Source organism: Onychostruthus taczanowskii, unplaced genomic scaffold, assembly GCF_017590055.1.
Source record: "Onychostruthus taczanowskii isolate IOZ18803 unplaced genomic scaffold, ASM1759005v1 scaffold105, whole genome shotgun sequence".
NCBI lineage: Eukaryota > Metazoa > Chordata > Aves > Passeriformes > Passeridae > Onychostruthus > Onychostruthus taczanowskii.
The window spans coordinates 596,450-623,765 of NW_024497078.1; the positions used below are offsets into that span (position 1 = coordinate 596,450).

At 36.5% G+C, this 27,316-nt stretch overlaps 1 protein-coding gene across 3 annotated transcripts in view; it reads left to right on the forward strand.

Moving 5' to 3' along the window:
* RDX (radixin) overlaps positions 1-26,943 on the forward strand; it is a 35,757-nt gene extending 8,814 nt beyond the window's left edge. The window contains exons 1-13 of one of the 3 annotated variants that reach the window (XM_041414281.1): positions 4,573-4,672; positions 8,357-8,440; positions 13,363-13,458; positions 14,752-15,026; positions 16,274-16,357; positions 16,801-16,947; positions 18,397-18,493; positions 19,115-19,278; positions 19,893-20,023; positions 21,256-21,416; positions 22,370-22,462; positions 23,309-23,551; positions 24,525-26,943. In XM_041414281.1, the coding sequence (XP_041270215.1) occupies positions 4,610-4,672; positions 8,357-8,440; positions 13,363-13,458; positions 14,752-15,026; positions 16,274-16,357; positions 16,801-16,947; positions 18,397-18,493; positions 19,115-19,278; positions 19,893-20,023; positions 21,256-21,416; positions 22,370-22,462; positions 23,309-23,551; positions 24,525-24,689 (1,803 nt within the window). In that variant the 5' untranslated portion in view covers positions 4,573-4,609 and the 3' untranslated portion in view covers positions 24,690-26,943. Of the gene's footprint in view, positions 1-4,572; positions 4,673-8,356; positions 8,441-13,362; positions 13,459-14,751; positions 15,027-16,273; positions 16,358-16,800; positions 16,948-18,396; positions 18,494-19,114; positions 19,279-19,892; positions 20,024-21,255; positions 21,417-22,369; positions 22,463-23,308; positions 23,552-24,524 lie in introns of those variants that run through there. The other 2 variants (XM_041414288.1, XM_041414298.1) reach the window with 2 other exon arrangements.
* The last annotated feature ends 373 nt before the right edge of the window (positions 26,944-27,316 follow it).

The window sequence follows — 27,316 nt, forward strand, 5'->3', positions numbered from 1 at the left end:
AAGGCAAAATTTGAGCCTGACTCAGTATCTGTGGGAATGGGTAGAAGGGTTTGCTGCAGGATTTGGCAGGGGAAGACAGAACACGTGTAAAGTGTCTGCACTAAGTTAGCAGTTTTACCATGGTAGAGGGTATCACATAAAAAGTAAGTCTGAATGGAGGAAATAAGTAGAGTTTGTGCTCTCCTGTTTCTCTCCTTTCAGCTAAGATAAGGGTTCATCCTCTTTCTACCCAGGGGAAAAAAAAAGATCTCCATCTTCTGTTTTGGTAATAATTCTAGAAGTCTTTGAGGAGATAATTATTCAGTAGGTTGATTCTTTTTCTGTTAATGTTATATTGCTACCTTAGGATTTCATCTGCCATGTGTTAAATGACTTTTGCTTGTCTCTTCCACTTGCATCCAGTGAGAAAAGCATTAAGAAAGGGAACTGAATTGTCAGATTATTTCTACTCAACTCGGTTGGTTTATGTAATAGCCTTTGGGCTTTCTTTGTTTACTGATGTTTCATTTTGGTAGCAGATTAGGAGCAGGGCAGGTCTATTGCTAAGAATAAATGTGTCTATGTGCATGTGTATACACATACATCCTGATTTGTAGATACAGAAAAGGTTTTTGCTATTAATAAGAAATTACCCATGTAAATAATCAGTTTTGTTATTTGGAACTGGTACAGCTTGATGAACAATGTGAGCATGGGACTAAGGACTTGAAGTTCTTTCTGAGCTTTGCAGTTGGTCTGATGACCAACTGGTCATACCTTGTTTCTGTAATTTCTTCTTTTCCTGCCAGTGGATTAGGGGCAGTATCTTGGCACTTTCTCCAGCTGGAAGTAGCTGTCTGTATCCTGCTCATTGGTGAGAGAAAGCTGCACTATAAAGGGCAGGAAAATGAATTAGCAGCGTACTGTTTTCTGACCTGTTTGAGTGCTGGCTATGAGAATTGAGTACTGCCTTTGGTGGAGCTTCTCAGCTTTGGAAAACTGTGTTTTAAGAATGAGGCAAAAAGTCATGGTGAGCTCATGCAGTTTCTGAGGCCATCAGCTCCATGCAGCGGGAGACCCATGGAGCCACAGAGGTCATGACTAGGAAAAAAAAAAAAAGCCTGGGTGAGGTAACTTCTTTTTTAAATTCTGGGATTGGAACCATGCAATTTAGGCAGGCAGGGTTCTTTCTATTTTAAGGACCAGGGAAAATTGAAGGAAATAAGAATTTTAGGGTTGTTCACGAGGAAAGCAATATCCTTAGAACTGAGATTGCAGGGGTGTTGAAAGAGTGCACAATCCACCCTAATACTGGATATTAGCTACCAGATCTTGGCAAAGAAGCTGGCCTTGTGCCAAAGATAATATTTTTCTTTTATAAGGACTTTTTATAAAGAGTTCATGTGTCTCTTGATGATGTAGGTGCATGTGAAATCCCAGAACGAAGACAAGCAAAAGGAGCCATTATAAATGAAATGAAATTGATTACATTTCTCAGTGTCTTCCTGTAAACTGCACGTTGCTGTAATTATATAGTTGGTAATCAGTGAATGAAGAAGTAGCACACTTGCTACTTCAGTAGTATTACCTATAAAAATCAAACCTCAGATTTTGTTCTGGTTGCTTCTTAAATGACAGATGGCTGTGGCACTCTCTTCCTTCCCCCTCCTCTTCCCCCCCCCCCCCCCCCCCCCCCCCCCCCCCCCCCCCCCCCCCTTTCTTCTTTGGAGACTGTAAGAGCCTAGCCATGGTTATGTTTAATGAATCCAACGTTGTTCTTTCAAGAGTCTTGCTGTTCTGCTCAGATTTGATAGTACTAGACAGTAGGAGGTCTCTTGCTATGGGTATTTACTGGAGCTCTTGGGAGCTGTCTTTATGGACAATCCACAATAACCAAAAGTACTTCTAGTCCAGAAATTATTTATGCTTTAACTCCTTGTTGCTTTTTTTTTGACAGCTGTTGCAATAAGACAGGGTTCTGTAGCTTTATTGCTGGAAATCATTTAACCTGAAAACTAATGAAATAATCATGGGGAAGAGCTAAGTTAACATAAGTGGTGAGATTTTTGACAGTGTTATTTTATCTCTTCTGTATTACTGCGAGCTATTTAGGTTTTCTTTTTTCAGACTCTGCTGTGATGATCCAGTTGATTGTTTTCAGAAGTCTGGTAGTCTTGTAAATATGTAAGCCTATGTAGTACAACTATAAATTCTTCATGGGTTTATGGGAGTAATTTTTGTTGAGAAAATAACAAATAAATAAGCCATAGATCAATTTAAGTGAAATCAGTACCCACTGAACCACATAAAAGGCAATTAAATAGATTTTGGTTTAACTTTTTTTTTTTGTTTCACATTGAAAAGTTACATAGTATTCCAGACAAAGTAAATGAAGACCAGTGGAAAGTCTTAGTGTATTGGAATTTTATAGCAAACATCTTTCATTTTTCTTGGAAGTCTCAGTCTGAAATAAGTTTCGTGCCACTGTGAATGATTCTTTTACATGGCAGTAAAAGGTAATGTGTTTCAGATTTTCTCTCTTAGAGGCTAGTAGGTTAAATAGTTTGGGTGAAGAGTCTGTTTTGAAAGGGTAAAAGCAACTTTATATATTGTCCTGGGATACTAAGGTAATATGTGACTGAAAAGTATACATAATTGAAACATTTTCATTTTTGATTGCTTCAGTAGAAAGTCTGTTCCTTCACTTTGCCTGGGTTTGTGACAAAGTGGCTTTCCAGTTTTTCAGCTGTTACTCAGCATCTACTCTGATTTCACAACCAAACAGGTTGTTTTTAAAAGAAGCTTAATATTCTCAGTTCTGCCTAGCAGTGTGAATTTTAGTTTCATGTAGCATGTTGTGATCCCTCTGAATAAAACTGATGGCTTCTTTGTTTAATTACATCTTTGCTGCTGTAATCAAAATTTGAGCTGTTGCAAGTGCTGTTCTCAGTATGCTTAGTTCTCAGCTTGTGGAAGAACAGAATATTTGTTGACTCTTATTTTCAGTGCTTTCTTCCTAAAAGAATAGATACAAAATGTTTCTCAGCTGTGTGGCATTCTCACAGATCTGCACTGAAAATAGAAACATAGAAGCTAAAATTAGACATCATGGGTTACATAACTGTTAATCATTTCATACGCTAAGAAGATTAGATTTGACTGAAATACTGTATTTATAGGGTGTGGAAGGAGTTAAATTATCATCTGCTTTTGGTGATAATTTTCAGTACTTTTGTACAAGACTGCAATGCATGAAAGAAAGCAAGCATTACACTAGGGAATAACAGACAGATATCAAAGTTACTGAGACTAAAAAGGATTTTTTTAGGTTTATTCAACATTTTATGATATGGCGTATTCAGAAGGATTAAATAACAAATTCTGGAATAATATTGTGGTTTAAAATTCTAATATTTGCAAGATCAAACTAATTTATTTAAGGTGGTTGAACCAAAACAGTGTATAATTTTTTTTTACTACAGTGCTGTTATCCAGGAAAATCTTTGAGTCTGTGTAATGCAGTATTTGAATTATGGCTTGAATTTATTATTTATGTAGTATAAATAGACAACTGATCTCAGCTTGGAGGACTGCTTTCTTGATTCATCTATTAGTAAAATCTGTTTGGCATTATTCTGTAGCCTTCTGTTCCTAATGCTGTTTAATCCTTACCTTTTTACCTTCTTCATAAAGTCTTTTTTTTTCATCTCTTCCTATATCTACTTTGATGTTGGTGTGGAGGGAGTGCTGTGCAGTCTGTAAAGCAGTGGGACTAATACACTGCTGCTCTTAACACAATTAAATATGCAAACTTGAGATTATAAATGGCTGAACCAGTGTGAGGAAGCTCTTTGAACAAACTTTTTTTTGCAATATGCAATTTTCTTATGAATCAGACTGGTTTTTGTGGCTTTTACAAATGACTCATTTGTATTGCATTTATTAAACCAAAGCAAAACCTCTGGAAACCATTTCAATGTTATTTTAAATGGCTTTTTTTCCTCAGTGTTGGTGCCTACTCAGTTTTGGAGTTCATGATGAAGTGCCATAACTAATATTTGCAAAGGATGGCTGAAGTACAGTAATAGAAAGTTTTAGATTATTAAGCTTACAGCCAGGTTTTGTGCATGTTTCATGGACTGTATCTGTTTGAGGAGAGGTTCAAAGGTTAATGTAGTAATGGTGTAATAGTCCCATAAATTGTGAAGGGTTGAAGTTAGGTACTACAAGAAAATGTAGACATACTTTTTCAAGTCCTTAAAGGTGAAAGAATGCATGCAATAAAAATAAAATTCCCTTATGAAGTGCGTGCTTTTATGAAGTGCACATCTGTGTTTGTTATTCCAGATAGTTTCAATGACTGTACTCTTTATTGGTTTTGATAAATTATTTATTGGATAACTTGCTGTGGAATATTTTTCTATAAATAGTATTTTGTGAGCTGTGGCAAATATTCTCATAACCCATTAGCTACATTTATTATCAAAACATCAGTTGCTCCCTTGGCAAAGAGTAATCAAAGTGTAATTCTTTAGTGTGTGTTCTTCCCTTTCCTTTGGCCATGTTTAATCGTTCTGAAGCAAGTCTGGTAAAATACAGATAAACTCGGCCTGCTGCTGATGCCAAGGATATGGACAAGCTCAAGAAGTGGGACAATGTGAATCTCCTGAGGTTCAACAAGGCAAAGTACAAGGTACTGCACCTGGGCTGGGGCATACCCCCATGTCAACGCAGGCTGGGGATGAGCAGATGTAGAGCAGCCCTGCTGAGAAGGGCTTGGGGGTGCTGGAGGGTGAGAGGCTGGACACGAGCTGTCAGTGTGCTCTCACATCCCAGAGAGCCAAACGTGTCCTGGGCTGCATCCAGCGGTGGGCAGCAGGGCCAGGGAGGGGATTCTGCCCCTCTGCTCTGCTCAGACCCCACCTGCAGGGCTGCTTCAGCTCTGGGGTCCCAGCACAGGAAGGACATGGTGTTGTTGAAACAAGTCGAGAGGAGGATCACAAAAATGGTTCGTAGAATGGAGCATCCCTCCATATGAGGAAAGGCTGGGAGAATTGGGCTTGTTCTGCCTATGGGAGAGGAAGGTGCAGGGAGACCTTATTGTGACCTTTCAACACTTAAAGGGAGCTTGTAAGAAAGGTGGGGACAAACATTTTACCAGGGCCTGTTGTAATAGGACAAGGCTAATGGTTTCAAGCTAAAAGAATATAGATTTGAACTACATATAAGTAATAAAGTTTTTATGATGCAGGAGGTGGAACTCTTAACAATTGCCTAGAGAGATAGTAGATGTCCCATCTTAGGAAATGTTCAAGGTCAGGTTGGATGTGTCTCTGGGCAACCTGATGTAGGGGAAGGTGTCTGTGCTCATTGCAGGGGGCTTGAACTAGATGACCTTTAAAGGTCCCTTCCAAGCCAAACTATTCTGTGATTCTATTTAATATGCAAACTTGAAATAGTAATTGGCTGAACTGTGTAAAGAAGGGAGCTGTCAGATTCTGTAACAAAGATGTGGGATCCTGGTGAGAGCAAGTTTGAAAAGCAGGCACTGAATGGATCTTGTGGTATGTGTAGCGGTAGCCTTACAGTACTTGCTACAGGAAGCGTTTGTGTGTTTCTCTTGTCACCATTGCAAGAGCTCCTTCCTGTTTCCGTATTTGTGTGGTAAAGTTGGTTCAGATTAGTGCCTGTCTTCGTAATTTGTGGTTCAGATAATTTCCCCACGTAAAGAGCATTGCTTCAAAGTATATATATACCCAGCAGAGGTTACATGAGTGACTGACCATTGCTGAAGCTCCTGGACCTTCTTTCTCTGTCTGTGTTTTCTCAATTCCATGCTGTATTTATGATGTGGAAACTTCCCCAATGACTCTTGTTAATGTAGTTTGCTAGCTTTATTTTACAGACAATGCAACTGATACCAGAGGTTTGATTTTTGCTGAGGGGCTGCTCTGTTGTCAAGGTTTGAATTAGATAAGTAGACCTTCAGGGCTCTTCAGGTTTACATAAGAAAAGTAATTTTCTTATGTTCCATGCCCAGAAATAATTGAAGGTGTGAAGTAATGTTACAAGTTCACAGAAGCCTGGTATTTGTATGCCAAAAATCAAAGTCGGTCCAAATTCCTTCAGAAAGAAAATGAACTGTAGTGTTAACTTTTGTCTTTTCTTAAGTAATTCATATCACAAAAGGTAATGTTTTAACATTGCCATCATTTAATTTTCACTTTGTTATTAAAACTGAATGTGTAAATACTGTTTGGCAGCTGAGTGATCTGTTAATTGGAAGTACAAAGATAAACAGAAATGCTGCAGGCTGAAGCAGTTACTGTAATGTGTATAAGTGGCTAGGTACTCTTAAGTTCTGTTTGTACCTGTTGGAGGTGTAGAAGCTGTGTACTCTTAGAGCACTTAGATTTTTTTGGGGCAGTAGCATCCAGAAGCAGACAGAATTTAGGGCTGTATTGTGTTTGTCTCTGTATTGCAGCTATTATTTTACTGTTTGGGTATTCTAGTTCTTGTGAAGGATAAACTTTCAGGTAGTATTTCTTGCATTTGTAGATGACGTTTGTTGTAAGGATATTTATATAAGAAGTTTTTGCTGCTGCAATTAGTTTTGAACTTGCTGTGCTTTGTAGATCTGTGACACTTCTTGTTTTGGCAGTAGTGTTGTTATATAACAGAGCACTTTGGCATTTAATGAAATTATTTTTTGGCCTTATTCTTTGTAACTTGCTTACTTGTGACTGCCCTAAAGAAGGCTTCATTTTTTTAAGTAGAAAAACTGTTGTCAAAAGTTAATATTTTTAAATTAAGGGGCAATCCCTCATGCTTAAACTAGTGTAACTGGCAGTGAGTTAGAACTACCATTTAAAATTAGTTATTTTGTTAGATGAATTATATTCTGTAAGGTGGTTTTTTTTTCTTCTTTTGAAATAGAGAGACTGAATCTACAGAAAACATCTTTTTCCCTCTTCCTGACACACACCCTCTATTTTTAAATTTTTTTTTTTTGCAATAAAACTAAACTATCTTTTACTCCAAAGTCTTCAACTCTTATTCTTTATCAGTGTTTGCACTTGCAAGTCTATGACCTATAGGTCCTTGGGCTCCTGCTATTCTTGTCTTGTATACCCCCCTCGTGTTTGACGCTGAAAGGAGCACTGGTCAAGCTTCATCTGTTGCTTGAAGACAAACTGCTCTGCAGTTTTCTTTACCCCACCTTAGATTTCCCTTCCATGTTTTGTCTTTCCTTCTTTTCCAGACAATCACTTCTCAAAGTATTCCACCTGGTGGCAAAATTAGGGAAATAGTTAAGGAAAATGGTTCTCACATGCATAGATCAAGTAGTGTAAGAACCTGTAATACAAGTCCTAATTTATTCCTGTGCCCTTTTTTACAGTAGAGATAAATTAGAATAGATCTGTGTGAGTTTGGTTTTTCTGCATTTATAGGTAGATGTATTTGACCTTTAATACTTTATATTTTTATGTACGAAAGATGAATAAAATGTGACTGATATCCTGGCAGTAGGAGTGGAGGACTGTTCTAACACTGAGAAGACAGTGGTGGGCATTTAAAACTTTGTTCTGTTTCATGGAAATTCTCACTTCTGTATGTACCAGATGAAGAGAAATTGGAAAAGAATGTTGTATTTACAAGTAAGGCTTTCAATTATCTCCTGCAGTAATTTGACTTCTTGTTTTATAACAAATAAACCTAGTGATTGTCAGGAGTCATCTGGAAAATGGTCCTTCCTTTCAGGAGAAGGAGGTTCATTGAATGGTGGCGACTTTTTAGTCTTGTAGTAAGGGAGTTGAAGGAGGCTGGCACTAAGGAGAGCTAACTGCTGTAGTTGTCCTTTCTGTTGGTGAAAACCTGTTTCTTGTCTGTTCTGAGATGTACAAGCTCTAGTCCTAAATACTTTGACCATCAAACTGCTTGGTTTTAGAGATGGCAAGCAGCAGGCTGCTTGTCTTTTTATATTCCTAACATAAATACCTTAAAATGACATATATGTGACCAAGAACTTTTGCATGCATTTGGGAAGCCCTCTGAAAGATACTGCCCAGTAGCTGAATATCCCAGTGTTCTTCAGCTGTTCAGTAGTGATGTCAGCTTCCCCATTAAATCAATTTTGAGCATGTTCTCTAATTTACCTTCCAACCTACTGGTAAGTATTGTGCTGATTATGCTTTCAGACTAAATAAAGATGAGAATTTTTTCAGATTCAAATTTTCTGTTTTTCTTACTGCTATGTTCTGTGTGTACACATGACCATTAAAATTGTAGAGCTTATTGTTTCTTAACAGACTAATCACAGGATATAGAAGCATTACACTGTTACAGTATGATTTAAATATTTCCTTATGTTCTGTAGATCAATGTCAGAGTAACCACAATGGATGCAGAGTTGGAATTTGCCATCCAGCCCAATACAACAGGCAAGCAGCTCTTTGATCAGGTAACTTACATGTCTCTACGTATATATGAGTACAAGCACATAAGAGTATTGTGGTCATTAAGGCATAGTCTGAAAAAGTGGTAGTGTTCTCATGTACAGATTGTTTTTCCTTATGTTATCTAAGCTATGCTCTGAGCTAGTGTGAATTTCCTCATTACTTCTCATGGAACATACTGAATTCAAAGACAACTCGCTAAATATGTTACCAGTGAGGCTTTGGATAAATTGTGTATGGAACTGCTTTGAAATTAATTGTGGTTTTTATGTCTAATAATATTATAGTTGCTACTGCAATATAGTTGTTAGAATTGCATATTTTAGAAATATGTATATAACAGTAAATTCATTAATGAGAGCTAACACAATTGCTTTCCAACAATAGACACTGTAAGATGATTTTCACTTCCCAAATGTCAGAACTAAATACTGTTGTCCTATGAACCAGTTTAGAATTTATGTTAAAAAAAATAAAAAAAGGAAAAAAGAATAGTTGAAAATTATGGCCTTAATGTGCTTACAGACTGTGAGTCTATCACAACTTCACACTGTCTCCTGATGGTGTGTTGTACATCGGTCAAATGGACCAAGTGAACGATTTCTTAAACAGGGCTGTTCTTGCACTCATGTGATGTTAGTCATCAGAATCTTGAAACAAGTTTTTGACCTGTGTTGTGGGGTGTTACAGGAAACCTTAAAAATAGTCACAACCTGTCAATGTGTTGTGTCGTTTTCCAACAAGATACCAATAAATATGTTTTATTATCTAGATCCAAGATGTATGCATTTATTTAGGAAGTGTGAAAATATCTGAAATTGCTCTTCAAAAATAGTTTAAGTAGATCAGCAATTATGTCTAGTAATTGTTTCTGTCCATTCCACTGTAGATGCTTGAAATATGTAATGATGAGTACTAAGAGAAAGTAACACATCAAAAAAGTTCTTTAAACTTTTAGTTGACCTTTTAGAGTCAATTAAATGTCTTATTATATAAATAGAAAAGAAGAGAATGTTTATTGTTTTAATACTGAATTTCAAGATGAATGAAATCGCCTTTGCAGTTTTTGTTTGAAATGACTGACTCTTTAACGCTTACTGCCTGCTCTTTTCTCTAATATCAGTAGCAGTATAGGGGTATACCTATGAACTAGGTCTTCAGCTCCTACACAGGCATAAACTTCATGACTCTTAAAAAGATGTCTTGAAAAAAGAGCCTGTTTTGCTTTTTGTCTGACCAGCATCATCAGCATCAAATAAAAGTATGGTATTCTGTGGCGCAGAAGGTTCAAGCTGTTACTTGTCTTTTGCCAGCCTTTGCTATCTTATGCCGCTCACTGTTGGGTGGGGTAACATTCTGCTGTGTGATGTCTTGTGCCCAGGTAATCAGGGTCATCCAAATTGGAGCATTCGCAAACAGGGAACAAAGATACAGTTCTGAATTTGTCGTCATGCTCTTTTCTTTGTTCCTCAGCTCTCTGTGTGGTGTTTGACATCTCACCAACTCTTACCTCTGGAGTTTTAAATTGAGAAAAAATATAGGTTAAGAAAAATCAACCGGAGTAGTGGTGTGTGAGAAACAACGTTTTAGCCTGATCTTAAATTCATGTGTGAATTCCACCGTATAACATCAAGAGCTGGACTGTATTGTGAAACCAGAAATTTCCAGACAAAAAGTTTTCTCCTTTCTCTATAGAAATAGAATTGAATAGCACTGTTACTGAAAGGATTGGCCTTCAAGGTTTATGCAGAAGTGGTGAACATGACAAGCAGGTTGGTTATTGTTTGCAGAAAATAACCTCTCTATGGATTCAGCTGTTATCTAGTGCTGCCCTACATTTTTGGTGGATAACCTTTTACCAGCCAGTGTTCTTTTAGGCTTTTAAGTGGCATTTTCTGGAGTTCTTTATTTGTTTTCCATTCCATATCTGTGTTCTCATCATCTTCATCTGCTAGCAGGCAAGAATGCAGCATTTGAAATCTGTGGCTTTCTCTTTTCTCTTCCATTGTCAAACTCAGTAAACTTCTTATTTATTGCACAAGCTTTTTTTTTTTTTTTTTTTTAATTTACTTGATTACTTGCATTTTAGAAGGTGTACTAACATACTTATCATTGGTCCCTCTGTCTATCCTGTCAGTGGTCAGAATAGGCAAGAGGAGATCTGTCCTCCTCTAGTCAACCAGTTAAGCATCTGTAGCTTTTCTGAGAGAGGGAGAACCCTGTGAGGGATGTTTCCACACACTGGTAGTAATTGTGGGGGAGTTATTCTGTTAGCACTGTGCATTAGTAGCTTTTGGTTGACTGTAGCTGCCATCCAGAAGGAATATGAGGGTTGTCTCCTTTATTTCATGTTGTAATTTTCCTTTATCCTTTTTCCATGGTCCTTTCCAGACGTCTCCAAAGCCTTCTTTACAATCTTGTGGAAGGTAACCATAAGAAATCCTTGTTAGGTTGTCGTACGTGTTGTGATTTGCCCAAACATACATTGTTCAGGTTGCTTTTCTTCTTCAAGAAGTTTTTAGTGCCTATTAATAGTCAAGTTGTAGGATGTGATGATGGATAAATCTGTTTTAGAGATGGGATGAACACTTGCCTGAAGCTACTTAATAGAATTTTGGGCCAGAATCAAACTCTGAAGTTTTTCATTCTCTACTTACTTTTTTATTAACATGCTACTGCAGTGCATAAGTGTATGTATTATCTTGGTATAAAGTTTCAGAAAGGTTATTTCTCTTTCCTTTGAGTTGAGAGGCAATGTAGGCAGTGCTTTTTCCTTATTTGTACATTCTGCTGGTTTTAGTGTTGATTTTGCAAAGCTGTGTAGCTCTGCATTGCTGTACCCAGTTGTCTGTATTTAAATCATGTGCATCTCAGTGGCCATAGTTAGTGGGTTGAGAGCAAAATGTTTTGACGTGAGCATAAGCACTTGTCTCCTTATGCCTTACAGGCAGAGCTGTTGAGCATCTGCAGTTCTCTGCAGCTCAGATAGCTGATAAGGTACAAGGGATCATCTTGGACAGCTGCTAAGTAAAGAGCATTCTCAGTCATCTGATAAAGCCATAAGTAGTTTGATCAACGTTGTATAAGAGATCTGTGCTAAAAGAAACAGCAGGTTTGAAATTCCTGAGTTGGGGCACCAAATTTAATGCTGTTTGGGACCTTACTAGTAACATACACCTGTTCTAAGCATTTCTTACGGTCCAAAGTAAATGATGTGGGAATTCTAGAGGAAATAACCATGCTTACTCAAGGCATCAATCAGGTTGGGTCCACAAACATTGTCCATTTTGTGCTTTGGAGTTTGAAGGTGAAATGATAAAGGAGGAAAAAAGGTGCATACTTCAATGGTTGTTAAGTGATTATTCAGATATGCAAGGGAGCAGAAGTAAGTTTGCATAGTTATCCTATGACATTTTCTAATTTTCAAAATCTTAATTTTGCAACCCGATAGTACTACTTTAAAATGGAGGAGGAACTATGTGTAAAATTCTATTTACTTCACATGCATCTGAATGCTTCCATAAAACAGCCTTCAGTAAAGCAGCTTGGCACCATGGTCCAACCTGAGGACATATGTAAGTACTACCATATGTGATCTTTGGAGCCAGAGTTTACAGTCATTTAATAATCTTTGCTGGACCTTTCTGATTAATTGCTTATTAAATCCACATATGCTCTTGCTGTGCAAAAGACTTGTGAAACAGTTCCACAGTTTCATTATACTCTGTAGTAAAAGTGCTTCTTTTTGTTTGCTTTGAGCCTGCTATGTCATGATTTCTGTTGATTCTCTTGATTCTTACATTATAAGAAATAATGAACAATGATTCCCTATTTTCCTTCTACATGCCATGCAAATTTTATAGACCTGTACCATAGCCTTCCTTATTTTTCTGTCAGTAGTCCTAGTTCGTCTTAGCTATGCAGAAAATGTTCCAAGTCACTGATCATTCTTTTCAACATTTCTGAAACATTTCCATTGCTGCAGCATCCTTTTTTATAAGTTGATGTGACCAGTCCTTATGTAGAGATTTGTGAATACCATACATGTGTATAGTAGTGTAATAGCTTTCTTGCGTTTTTGCTTCACAGCTAGAACTTTGTTCACATAATTTAAATTTTTGTCTTTTATGTACAGTGTTTTGCTTTTATTAAATATGATCTTTTATTGAGGTTCATCTTTTTACTGTTACTCACAGATCTTTAGGTAAGGATTTTTGCAGCAGATTTTTGTCACATCACTTTCATCCTTTTTTGAAGTCCTGGGGGGCTTCCCTAGTGGTTACATTACAATTCTATTATGAAAACAGCTTGTATTTTTCATCCATCTTTTTAAGCAGTGTATCCATAAAACAACCTTTCCTCTAGTCAAGGACAATTCTGCTTCTTTAGTGGCTTTTGGTGATGGACCTGGTCTGAAATCTTACAGGAAAGTCATGTATGTTAAATTAGGTAGATCATCCCCCTTTTATCGTTAACTTTTAGAAGATGGCAGAACTATTTGAAGGAGGCAGTTCATCCTCATTACTTATATTACTTATATTATTATACTTGTCCACAAATATTACTCTTTATTATCATTTTACCGGTTGTCTTCTGTTGAAGTGTACTCACTTCCCCATTGGGCTGTAGGTCACTTCCCAGATGTGCTTTATAACCTCAGGGTCCTGTTCCTACCTTCTGTTCCTCAGGTGCTGATCTACGCAGGGGGATGCACGCTCCAGTTGATAGCTTGGAGCGTTTGAGTTTATTTAGAGCTCTGGGGTTCTCTGAACCTGATGTTTTGCTATTACTTTATCTTTTTTTGTTCTTGTAAGACTTGATTACATTTCAATTTGAAATTGTTCACGTGGCTTTATTAAGCTACACAATGCCAGTTAAAAAAATGTATTGTAGTGATTACTGATGATTATGGCTCATTTATCTTTAGGTGGTGAAAACTGTTGGTCTTCGTGAAGTCTGGTTTTTTGGGCTGCAGTACGTGGACAGCAAAGGCTACTCAACCTGGCTGAAGCTAAATAAAAAGGTAACAATTCCCTCATATTTAGCCAAGTGTACAGTTTGAATATATTGTATAGGCTTTACTGATTTAATGTCTTAAGTGAGGTATAGCTGGTTTCAGTTTTAGTTGAAAAATTGCTTTTTGTGTGCTTTAAATGACAAAATAGTGTTAAGTTAGATTAGTTATAAAGAATGTGCAAAGCTGCATCAATATTTAATTTGAGGAGCTAGTTTCCAGTACTGTGGAATGCATGCATGAATGCATTAAGAAAGCTTGAATTTGTATGATTGTCCCATTTTCATGTAGCAGAACATAATAGAATTATTGTTTTACAGTTTGGGCGTGTGTACAGGAAGTATTTCAGCTTCAGGAATTTGTATGCATACAGCTATGAATCATTAAATAAGGCAAAATAATTGGCTTCTAAACTTCAGTTATCTGATAGGTAGATTATAGGATAATACCATTTTTTTTTTCCAAACGGCACTGAGTACCTTGTATCTCCCAGTTATTGGGAACTGGGTAATTTTACTTTAAATTGTATTTGTGAATTTGAACAGTCACTTCTTATTTTAATATTGGCTGTCAGATTATTTGTTAATGTCACTGTTTAGAGTGGAGATACTTGTTTTTTAGTTCAACCTAATCAAGAATACCTTTTTTATCCTCAATATAAGGAGGCAAATTGGGTGGGTTTTAGGAGCAAGTCCCACTGTCTGCACTTACGTAATCTTTGCTTCTCCTCTGTGGTAAATCCAGTGAGTTAAGCCTGCTAACCACCAAATCTGTCTCCTAGAATTTCATATGTGTCTTGTTTCATCCACAATAAACATTGTAGTGCTGCAGATACACAGGGAGAGGAACAAAGCACATATATTTATTTCAATAGTTGAAAGACTTTTAAAAGAATCCAACTTCATACTCACATTGAAGAAATGTGCTGTAGTTCTTGCTGAAGAGCCATTGTTAGACCCTAATTTATTACTTCCTGCAAATCATCCTTGGATATAGTTTTGATCTTTTTAATTTCTTGCAGCTTCTTAGTTTCCAGGTCTTTATTGTGATCAATAAAAATTCACACAAGCCTACAAAAAAAAATCTCTTAATCAGCCTTTAAGTAGTATTTCAGAATTGTCTGGCTTATTCAAATTGACAAACTTGTTTGTCAATGTGAGCCTTTCAGTGAGTTCCACAGTGGGCTTGTCTGGAAGCTCTGGGTTTCAGTGTAGAGGAGCTAAAGAGTTAAGTACTATTAAATCACATTTAATTTACCATTTAGTGCTCTTCTTTATTTTTCTCTTTATTCCTCTCCCCCAGGTAACACAGCAAGATGTAAGGAAAGAAAATCCTTTGCAGTTTAAGTTCAGGGCCAAGTTTTTTCCAGAGGATGTATCTGAAGAATTAATTCAGGAAATAACTCAGAGACTTTTCTTCCTGCAAGTCAAAGAATCAATCTTAAATGATGAAATATACTGCCCACCAGAAACTGCAGTTCTTCTGGCTTCCTATGCTGTCCAGTCCAAGTATGGAGATTACAGTAAGGAGATCCATAAACTGGGCTACCTAGCCAATGACAGGCTTCTCCCCCAGCGGTGAGTGAGAGGGGTTTTGCACCAAATGCTGCACATAAACTTAACTGTAGCACGTTTTTTATGAACAAAATATTAAGTGATAACATGAATGTAATGGTGGCTTTCTTAGAGTTCCTCTTTTTGCTAGTAAAATTTAGAGATCCTGATCTAGACTTTAACAAAGAAGCATCACAGCCACATGTTTCTGGAGATGTTTTTCCTGTCCACAAACATCTGCAGATTTTATTTTACACATTTCCAAAGTACTCCAAAATAATTTAATGTTAGTGGAGGCCTGCTTCTGCTAAATTAAAATCCAAATACTGCAATACAGAAGTAACAAAAATTAATTTAATACTCTCTCCTTTTCTTCAGTTTTCATGTTTTTGCACACTTAAATGACAATCATTTCCTGAAAGTAAGTGTACTGCAAATAAAATATATTGCAGTGCTTGAGTACAACACAAATTAATATACTTAAGGTGTTCCTTTTCAGTAGACAAATGCTCAGGTGATCTTTTAATTGTCCTTTAAAACAGCTTCTCTAGAAACACCTGAAATGCTGGGTGTATGGAAGGAAAGCATAATAAAGTCATCATATGCAACTGATTTCTTCCTGAAGTACTTCTGCAGTACTTCCTGCAGAACTGAAAGTTCTAGTAGGCCAAGATGTAATTCTGTCATTGCAGCCTCTTGTAGATTAAACATGAAATAGCTTTCTGAAGCTGCTTCCCTACTGATTTTATTCATAAAGGAAAAATAAAAAACCCCAAAACTAGAAAAAAAAAAACCTCAGCGAGGTTGTCTGCTAATTTGTTGTAATGTCTTACCTTTTCTTTCAAATGACAGCAGAATGAAAGCTTGGGTGTATCTTTGCATACCTAGAGATTAATTAGCAGCATTGTTGCCAGAGGATTCTATAGGTGTGCATTTTCAGCTGTTGTAAACATTACATTTTATGACTTAGCTGAGGTATGCAATGGTGTGACTTTTATATTATAAAGAGCATAGAATACCAAGAAAAAACAAGTTACTTTCACACTATTTTAGTGTGAAGGTCACACTAAAATTTTAGTGTGGGAATTGGAAATACAAATTAGAAGGGAATTTGTTGAAATACAAAGCTTTTGTTTCTGTGCTGAAAATATGAGCAGTATGTAGGAAGTCATCTTTTAAGTTTATTCAGTTAAAGCATATGTTGTGCTGTGCAACAAAAGAGGTTAAGTTTGTTGTCAGTGTCATTTAAGAGCAACAATTTCTATTCACAGCGTGTTAGAACAGCACAAACTGACAAAAGAACAGTGGGAAGAAAGAATACAGAACTGGCATGAAGAGCACAGGGGAATGTTAAGGTAATTATGTAAAAAATGTTCATGACACCTTTCCTTATTATTAGGGTGTATATGGGGAGGTATTTGTTTGGGAAGTGGCTTTCTTTTATTCTGACCATGGTAAGTAGTTATGAAAGACTTCCATGAGAGTTGAGTTTCCAGTTAGGTTGTTGGTTTACCTATATGATTTCTGGTAACACTGTCAGCTGCCTTTGTCCACAGTTGCCTGCCTCTAAAATACATTTAGTATTTGCTTAGCTCATGGGGCAGAAAGACAAAGTGCAATGATTGGACTCTACATGGATATTAGAGTGAAGAGCTCTTAAAAATATCTGAGCCAAACTATTTTGGAGAGAGGTTTAATTCAAAACTATTTTTACCCTAGCTGTTTGTCTAGTTCCCTTATCCTTACAATGTACTTATGATTTGCTGTCTAAACAATACCAATTTTTCTTCTTCATCAGGGAAGATTCTATGATGGAATACCTTAAGATAGCACAAGACTTGGAAATGTATGGAGTCAACTATTTTGAAATAAAGAATAAAAAAGGAACTGAATTGTGGCTAGGAGTTGATGCTTTGGGTCTGAATATTTATGAGCACGATGATAAGTAAGTGTGAAATACTCATTTTGCAGTTCTGTCCTAAAGGTTGCTATTTGAGATTGTACAACCCCCACCTTACTGCATGTTCAGTAGGATCTGGCAAAACAGGTTCTCCTTGTAATCTAAGAGGTAGCAAAAGAGAGAGAGAAGTTAACTGCCAGAATGTTTGAATTTTCAAGATAAGGGATGCAAAAAAAGGCAAAGGAAGAGCAGTTCTATGGGAGTTTAAATATACATTGCTTTATATGGATTACTACAGCTAGACCATCTTTATATGATTTCTTCTGATACTTTTCACTCAAAACATTCCCTTGGGTCAGGATGAAAAGGACTTTTTAAAGCTGAACAATGTATTTAATGAGAAACATTTGTAAAAGCCATAACAAGGGTTATAGATGTCGGGGCATGAAAAACCTAGATATTTATATGTGAAACCTTTTAGACACCAGAGAAAATAGGTCATTCATGTGTCCTGGTAAAGAGATCAAATCATCTCTTCTACTTGAAGAGGGAAGAGCTGAAATGTAGGAAATGTGCAGAATTTGGAAATAGAACAACAGACTTGCTCTTTTCTTTACAAGCACTTGTTAGTAATATCTCATGTCAACAGACCGTTCACAGTGATTTGAAGTCACATGTGATATGTCAAATTCCAGATGGGAGCAGTCAACTTTAAATGTATATACTCTAACAAAATTCTGTAAGCCTTAATTGCCATTAGATGGCAATATAACTCCTGAAAGCAGGAAATATTCAAAATGTTTAGATCAGATTGAGCTGTGAGGCAATTTTTTGGTATTTCCTGTCTCCTGATAGTTAGCAATCAAATACTTAAATATTTCCTGATATTTATAATTAAAATAATATGAATTGAAAAAAACTTCTGTGCTGACAGAAAATATTTACTGTTATGTGGTTGATGCATAACATTGTAACAATTTCTGAATTTAATATGTTTTGCTTAAGATGCAAGGGAAATAAATTTAACTTAGAATTCTGAAAATGTAAGAACACAAATCTAAGCTAAAGAGAAGTGCAACGTGACTGAAAGTTACTTTAATTTCGGTATTTGGAATGGCAATTTCTCACATTTCAATTGTTACTCTTTCAAGTGAAAATACTGTTACCAATGCTACGTAAGGAATGAGTAAATGATCGTGATGTTTAGCATCTAGGTAATAGTAGTAGAATAAGTCACAAATCAAAATTTCTATTGTTACAATGCCATGTAATTTATTAAAATGTAATTAATTTAATGGAATATTTGTAAAAAGAAAAATCTACCAAAATATGCTTGAACTGTTGTTAATGTTCACATTATAGCATAATGTTGTAATATTCTAAATGTTGCTAAGTGTAATAGTGAGAATGGTGCAGTCATAAGCCTTATTGAACTCATATATATATAAAGTGCACATCCTTGCTGCCTCTAATGAGAACTTTTTCTCTCTGAAGGCTGACACCCAAGATTGGTTTTCCTTGGAGCGAAATAAGAAACATCTCTTTTAATGACAAAAAATTTGTCATAAAGCCAATTGACAAAAAGGCCCCTGTAAGTAGTGTGTACAATAGTATCACTTGCTATATGAAGGGATTTAAGCCTGCAGGGACTTGCTCTGGCATTAAGGCATGAGTAAATATTGGTGACATTTATTATTTTTGCTGATAGAATAGTCAGTAATCAAAATAAAATGTTCATTTTGAAATATGGTGTGTTTGTTTTCTCTCTTTTCCTTCTCATTGGTACTTCTGACTTGTTGAGGGGTTTTAAGTCAACCAATACTTCCTGATGCATTGAAAAGACAGCGTAAGATACTGAATAATCTACCTCTTTCCTCTGTTGTTTTTATTTTTGCTTTTTTTTTAAATTACAACAGCACATTTCATGATACTTTCTAGGTCAAATGACTTCAGAATAGAGAATAGCGTCATTTAAAAAAATATTTTATATAAACCAGCTAATTTCTGGAGTATTCAAGGTGCAATTTTGAATTTATCTTATAAGTCTCTGACAGTTAAGTAGGTTTATAGATTATGGTGTTCATTTGCTCAAAATATCAAAATACTTTTAAGTTTTAATTTAACCAATGCAAGAATGCAATAATGCTTTGAATCCTGCCCAAGTGTATTTTTTTAGGTTAATGGATATACTGGAAAAATCCTTTTTTCCTAGGATTTTGTTTTTTATGCACCCCGTCTGAGAATTAACAAGCGAATTTTGGCACTGTGTATGGGAAATCATGAATTGTACATGAGGCGGAGGAAACCTGATACAATTGAAGTGCAACAGATGAAGGCCCAAGCTAGAGAAGAGAAACATCAGAAACAATTGGAAAGGTAATTAACAAACTTCTGTGAAACAGAAAAAAAATTCTACCTTTTTAAGAAGTTATAGAATATAGTATATTTTGGAATTCTAGAAAAGAGAGAACCGCTTTTCTTTCTGCACTGTGTAAGCAGGTTTGTGAATTGGCATGGCTCTCCTGTCTTAATATAAAAACGTATCTTTTTTAAGCTTTCAGCACAGCAATAGTAACTGCACTGTTGTTCCCTGCTATGTATTTTGTGCAAGTCTTACCTCTCTGTTGCTTGATTCTTAGGGAATTTTATACTCTACGGTGAACCCTTAAAGCAAGTTCAGTGAAGAATGTCCTGGCTTAGCTTTTGTGTATTTAAAAAATACTGTTGCTATTTCTAGCCCAGATGAAATATAATGCCTAAAATGCAGATATAATTGTGGATTTACCTGGCTTAACCAAAACCAAGATTGATTATCAGTAATGTCCATAAATTGTTCTTCTCTTGTATTTTGAAGCAGAAACAGGATTAGAAGCATTTAAAATTGTCCTTCCTTGCTAGCTGAGTAAACTGAAAAATTGGCTACCTGCATCCAAAGAGTATTTTTTAATATGTTGGAGAGTAAAAAAAACCTTTTCACTATTTTTTTTCAGAGCACAATTAGAAAATGAGAAGAAAAAAAGGGAGATAGCAGAAAAGGAAAAGGAAAGAATAGAGCGTGAAAAGGAGGAATTAATGGAGCGCTTAAGACAAATTGAAGAGCAAACAATGAAAGCTCAGAAAGGTGAGGTCATAGATTTCTTAAATCTAGTGACAGTGTTTAGTTTAGCTGGGTCGTTCAGTTCCACAATTCTTTTTGTATGTCAATAGTGTCTTTTGTTACTTTGGGAGGGGGATAAGTGTATTTTACTAAGAGTGGCAAGAATTTAGCGGTGTTTTATTTGATTTGAGAGATACTCTTTTTCAGTGTTTAAATGACAGTGTGCATGCTTTTGTCTGTATCTTTTTAATATGAAACCTATTTCTAATGTAGTGAAGGTTTTGATTTAGTAAAAAAAAAATTCATGCATACATAGTTCAATTCAGAATTATGAAATGCTTAAAGTGCTGAACACCTGGAGTTGAAGGGAGCAGGGAAATTAGAGGGGAAGGTTCAAAGTACTTTTTCTGGGATTTTTTAAAATTTAGCTTTTAATTTGGAAATTCCTTGTTCCTTCCTCCTTTCCTATTCCCTTGTAAGATTTGAGAAATTATCAGACATGAGTGACAAAACATGTAGTTTCACCAATCACAGTTCTTATCATTAGAGCCAGCAAAGTGCTTTAGAAAGACTTTTTTCATAGTCACCTCGTTTTTCTCATCAGGGGAGGAGTATAATTTTGTCTGTGTAAACCTAACCTTGCAGTACTCCTAGATTATTACTTCTTCCTATTTCGCTAAGTGTTCTGCCCTTTAGATTTCAATATTTTGCTATGCAGGCAGCTGGACAGCTATTATCTCTCCCTTGATTTGAAATTTTTCTCCTCTGATATACAAAGAATTTTTCTGACCATTCCAGTGGGTCTTAAGTCATTTTGCTGGAGGCACATGCCTAAACTTTCAGCTGTGATTAAGAAATCTGTCAGGCATTTCAATAAAGAAGAAGAGTTTCTTTGCTTTCTTTAAAAGAGTGATTTAATGTACATGAAATATCCTTATGGCAGGACCACGTGCAGGTATATGTATGTGTATTTGGGTGTGTTGTTTTATCAGTGAGGTGACACTTTTCTGAAACACTAGGCTTTCAGAAATTTCAGGTGAGTTGAAGGATATCCAAAGAATGTCTTAAAATGGGAGGGAAACCAGACACAGAACGGGGTAACATGCTCAACAGCTTTTTTTAGCTGGAGGTAGTCTTGTGAATCTTGGTTAGTGTTCTAGGTTACTTTATTTTGGGCATATTACAGCTGGTATCTGTGATACATATGAGGAAGAGCTAGGCAGTGATACCTTGTCTGCAAACTTTCCTCTTGTCAGAGCTAGAGGAACAGACTCGAAGAGCTCTAGAACTGGATCAGGAACGGAAGCGTGCAAAAGAGGAAGCAGAACGCCTGGAAAAAGAGCGTCGAGCAGCTGAAGTAGCCAAAGCTGCTCTAGCCAAGCAGGCAGCTGATCAAATGAAGAATCAGGAGCAGCTAGTAAGAAACTTTTTTTTCCTCAAAATAGAATTAAAATTGGAAAAAGTTGGAAATTTAGCCTTTGCCCTTAATTATGTCAAATGAAGAAGTACATTGAAACACAAAAGTACTTGAGATACTGTTATAGAGTGTTGTGGGAACTTTTAGAAAACTGCATTAGACTTGCCACTACTTTGCAAGGCAAAAATAAAACTCTGGATCTGTAGGAGATTAAAAGACCACCACCTTTCAGACTGACAATACTCATTACATTCTCTTTCTAATAGTCTTAGGCTTATGCAGCTGAGAACAAGAGTAGCTTCCTTCTGCAGCCCTCTGGGAAGCTTGTTCTCTGAGGCAGGTTTGTTCTGAACCTTGATGGTGATGGTGGAGAGCTGGTGACACTGGGGTTTGTTAGGGTATTTTTGTTGCTTTTCCTCTCCCATTGCCAGTATTTGCAGTGTCTTCTCACATTGTGTTAGACTACTTCTAATTCAAGATTTGTGCATAAGAATCAAGAAAGGCATGAAAACAGAAGAAATTATTTCTCAACTATAAATGAGCTTTTGATCTTTTGATCTTCTGTAAAATTGGCACATAATTCTGATGACAAGATTTAGCTTACTAGTACTGAGATTATGATCCAGAATCATAATCTTAATGGTGGGACCATTAAAGGTGTATTAGACTGAAACAGCCCGAAATGCTAGTTTGTAATGACAGCTTGCTGTTTCCCAGCAAGCTTTGGAAGTGCAGAAGAGAAATATTTTTTTTCTGGATGTATTTCCGTTAGGCAAGAGTACTCTGGTTCATTCCCTCTGTCATGTATGCTTAAAATTTCTATTTTTCACAGAGAAGTGGTGGATGGTAACTAACTCTTCTCAAGCTGGATCATAGCAAAGGCTCTGCTTTCTTCCATTGCAAAGCCAGACTGATACCAAATTAAAACTTCTGTGTTCTTTTGTTTGTTTCAGGCAGCAGAAATTGCTGAATTCACAGCCAAGATTGCACTTCTAGAGGAGGCCAAGAAAAAGAAAGAAGAGGAAGCTTCAGAATGGCAGCACAAAGTAATGAGCCCATGCTGTGTGCAGTCAGAACTTCAAAGAGGCTAAGGGAAATGAGTGCGGAAATTTCACTAGAAGTTCATGGGGTCAAATCTTTCTCTTTCTGTTAGGCTTCAGAAAAGTATTAAAAGTTTTTGTCCTCCAGTCTACTGAAGCCAGCCTATGCTTCTGTTTAGCTCATTTCTTGATATTACATAATCATGATGGGGGGGGGAACATTCTCATGACAAAAGTATGGTCAAAGATTAGAAATTGCTTCCTTTTGTGTGATGGTAAAATAGATTGGAGCTTTGTAATAGAGAGGAAAACACCTCAGGAGAAAGGTGTATAAAATCATGAGATTTGATGGAAAGCTGAACCAAAACAGTTAACAGAGGCATGTGAAATGCAGCTGGGCAAACATTTAAAGCAAAGTAATATCTCTTAATAAAATCTGTAATTAGCTATGCACTGTGAATAGTTATTGTGCATGGGTTCCAAAAGGGTTTGAACAAATTTTCTTAAGTTCTGATTAAATATGAAATTTGAAGTCATCACCTTTGATCTAGGAAATCCCTGAGCCTAAAATTAGCATCCTTAAAAGGAGACTAGGAAAGTTGGAAAACAATTGGTATGATTGCCCATTCCTTCACTCTTTTGTTTACTGCTAGAAATAGCTGGACCCTAGTACAGCTTATTTTGAGCCATATCTGGTGGTTTTTACTCTGTCTCTATTTGACAATTTTCAGTGTGTAAGCTAGTCATGTCAGTTATGAAGAACAGTTTTGTGTGTCTGTGTGTCAAATTTTTATTTTTCTGACTCTTGAAAAATCATTTTAAAAGATGCTAAGTACCGTTTACTGTATTTAGGCTTTTGCAGCCCAAGAGGACTTGGAAAAGACCAAAGAAGAACTGAAATCTGTGATGTCTGCTCCTCCTCCACCTCCACCCCCACCAGTTATTCCTCCAACAGAGAATGAACATGATGAACATGATGAGAACAATGCTGAAGCCAGTGCAGAACTGTCTTCTGATGGTGTCATGAATCACAGGAGTGAGGAAGAACGGGTAACAGAAACACAGAAAAATGAACGTGTTAAGAAACAGCTCCAGGTAATGAAGATTCATAGTTGTATGAGCACAATTCAGGCTTTGGGTTTTCATCCTTCTTTTCTAAGAAATTTCACTGATGTTATGGTCTGCCAAGGAAACGGCTTCTTTATCATTTATTAGGTTTATTACCAGTTTACTAACCAATATCGTTCATAGTGTTCTAAAAATGGAGTATGTAGCAAGATTGAATGTAAGATTGTGCTTTATAAAGTGTAAGTATGCTGTTGCATTGGCCAGTAAGTGTTTCTAATAATTATATCGTTTCCAGAACTCTGCATGTTAAAACATAATGCTTTCATTTTTCAATACCAAAACTAATTAAGTGGTATGAACAGATGCTTGCTTGGTAGTATTTATGTTTGTTTGTAGTCACTCATAGGTGTTGTAAATGCAAAAACTCAAATTATGCCCATTTTGGATTATTCTTATTTCCCTAAAACTGAGCAACTCCTCCCAGGCTAAGTCTTATCCCTCGAAGCATAATAATCTGTAGCAGTGGTAGCCCTTTTCCTGGTTACAACATGTTTATTTGGGAAGAAAATAGAAGAAAAGGAAAGCTGCTACTTTATCTGGCAGCATTGTCTTAGTAGCTTGTATGTGTAGTATTCTTGCTTGGTCAGTCACTGACCAGATGAGGGAGATAAGTCTTTAGTTACAGAAAAATTGGAAAGTAAGGTGGTTTTCCTGCTTTATCCTGCTGGTCCCTTTCTGCTTGGATTTTATGGTGTATGAGGCTTTTTTTTACTATAGTTTGATGTTTACAATCATGTAAGGAAAGAATCCTATGCTCTCTTTGTCTTCTGCATTCCTTCTGATAGACCTCACAACCTTAGTTACTGAGGAGCACAACAAGCATTCCATAGGTTGGCATTTAAGAAATTCTTATCCACATTGCAGAATAGTTGTTATCAGAAACTCCAGTACTGTTAAAGGATTAGTCAAAGCACTTAAATTCAAATATTTTATTCAACAGGCTTTAAGTTCAGAGTTGGCCCAAGCCAGAGATGAAACCAAGAAAACACAAAATGATGTCCTTCATGCTGAGAATGTTAAAGCAGGCCGCGATAAGTACAAGACTCTCCGGCAAATCCGACAAGGCAATACAAAGCAGCGTATTGATGAGTTTGAAGCAATGTGAGAGCTGGTATTTTGCATATGTGTTCCTCGTAAAGCTGAACCACCAACAGAGAAAAAAAGCAGGCCTTTGCAGAATTTGATGGATTGCACCCCACTTTGCCAAAGCACTTAATACCAGGTTGACTACAGTGACTAGAAGACAAATTTAGGGGAAGCTATTCAACAGTAAGGTAGTCTGTTAACCCTAGGTTTTGGGTGGGGGGAGGGTGTGGAGGTTAAGAACAGGTTTTTCCCCGTTGTGTTTTCAGTTTCATTGTTTGTTTGGGTTTTTTCCCCGCTTTGGAAACAGATGTGAAGCATTTAATGAGTGACAAGTGTATATATTGCTTAAACATTAAAAAATAGAAAGAAAAATGGAACTGTACCTAAAACTGGATAGGTACTATTTCAGTATGAAGTTTGAAATTAGTTTTCAATGTAGCTACTCCATTAAGGGCTTAATACTGCTCACTTTCAGTTTTGGTTGGGTTTTTTCGTTTTGTTTTGGGGGGGGTTTGTGTTTGTGGTTTTTGGTTTTTTTTCCCCAAGTGAAATTCTTTGGTGTTTCATGTCCTGTCATCATTGATGGTTTTCTTTGCCTACCTGTTCACAAAGGTCTGGATGGCAGGTGGTAGTTCCAGGAAATGTTTTTAAATGGAACACTACCTGCGGGCAGCACATGGCTGCTGATAGGCTTGAGTAAGTATTGCTTTTCCTAGCTGATTCTTTTAGATGTGCAAAATGTTCCAATGCAGCAAAGAGGGAAAAAATTAAACAAAGCTTAATGTGCTATTTGCTTGTAATTATTTTATTTGCAGTAGGGAGACCTGGACCTTTCTGGCAAGGGAGCATATGAAAACATCAGTCCCAGGGAGGGGACAGTATCCTACCTCACTACTATGTACATGATGACTGGTCCTTCAAACACCATGAAAATAACTGTTTAAATTGACTGTCACTGCACAGTAACATCAAAGATTGCTAGGAGCCCTTACTCCTAGGATTTTATTTTACTTTATTATGGATTTATTATGCTAAGTACTGTCTAACTGCCTTCTGTTGAGTTTAAATTGTAAAAGCAACTGGTGTGTTTTAAAGCTGTAACCTGTCACTGGTATACTATATTCTGGGAGGGGTGTAGAATGTGTGTGTCAGTCAGTTTGGGTTTCAAATACAAAATGAAACTTCCCAGAATTGGAGTAAAAGCGTTTGTAGCTTCAGTTTTCAGTGAAGCTAGTATTGTAATTGTCATATCTGATGTCAGATTATTAAGTCCTTTCCCTCTTGAAAAGGAAACCTGCTCTTTTGAGAAATTTGCTTAGAAATTGAACCTTAGTAATAACTTTACAGTTAGTGTGGACTTCAGTTACTCCCTGTGTTAGAGTACCCTAGTAAATATTGACAGTGGAAGAATCTAGGTTTCTCTGAGGATGGTTCAGCTTTTTTTCTGTTTGATATTATGCACTCATAAATTTACACTCATCTATTAAAATTTGCCATTTTATTAAACATTTTTTTCATGCACAATAGGTCTAAATTTCTCATGAACAGTCCAACTAAGTTTTTTTTATTTTGCGGAGTAAAAGTTTGGCTATGTGGGGTGACATCATGAAATTAAATAAAGATGCATTAATATATTTTTGGTTTGTGGGGCTAAACATATCTGCTTGACCTTGAAGACTGATGTGCAGATGCTGTGCACATGCTTTAAAATGCTTGGTGGAAGTTGGTGTTTCAACTTGCAGTGCATTGTACGAACAGTTTTTGTTTCACAGGCTTCATACACCAAAGCTTAAGCAAATTTCTGAAGTATTTGAACAGTTTGGCATGGCAGGTGAAATACTGTGCTTCCAGTGAGTTTTCATTTTTCCCTGAAAAGTGTGCACTAACACTGATCCGTCAGTTTCAGTGTTTGGAAAAAACACCAGTAAAGATTGTTGTTCATAAATCTACAACATGTAGAGTAGGACTGAATGGATTAGATCCATTTATAAAGCTGTGTGATTTTTTTTTTTTTTTTAAATTCAAACAATCAGGAACAACCATTTGTAATACAGGTTTTCACAATGAGCAAAGTGGTAATAGCTGCTGTCACCAGCAGTTGGGAACACTTACTGGTGCAGAAATACTAAGAATACATCTAATGATTACTCGGTGAAGTAATTTTCCACATGCTTTTTCTTTTAGCATCATGTTTTGTGTTGTACAATTAAGCTACAATTACATCTACTATTTTGGATAACATTCATTGGTTAACAATAAAGAGATACAGTTAATTTCTCTGAGGTCCATTGTTGTTATTTAATGCCCCTTTTTTCTGACCACTTTACTGAGCACAGTCCAATAGCCTCTCTTTCCAGAGCAGTGTAGAAATTTTGTTCATCTTTTTGTTTCACTCTCTGGTCAGAATGAAATAAAAAAAAATCAAATTGTACCCCTAGAGAATGGTATTTTGCTTAAGAAATTAGCACATACAGTTAGGAGGAAGCACTGGTGTTTGTCGATTCAAAACAGGATGTGAATCATCACAACAAATTTGCTCTCTTGAGAACAGAGGGTAATTTGGCCATATAAGAGCTCTGTGGGTAACGTAAGAACTTTCAATCACTGCCTACTTATTGCACAGCCCCAGGTTAAGTGAAATTTAGT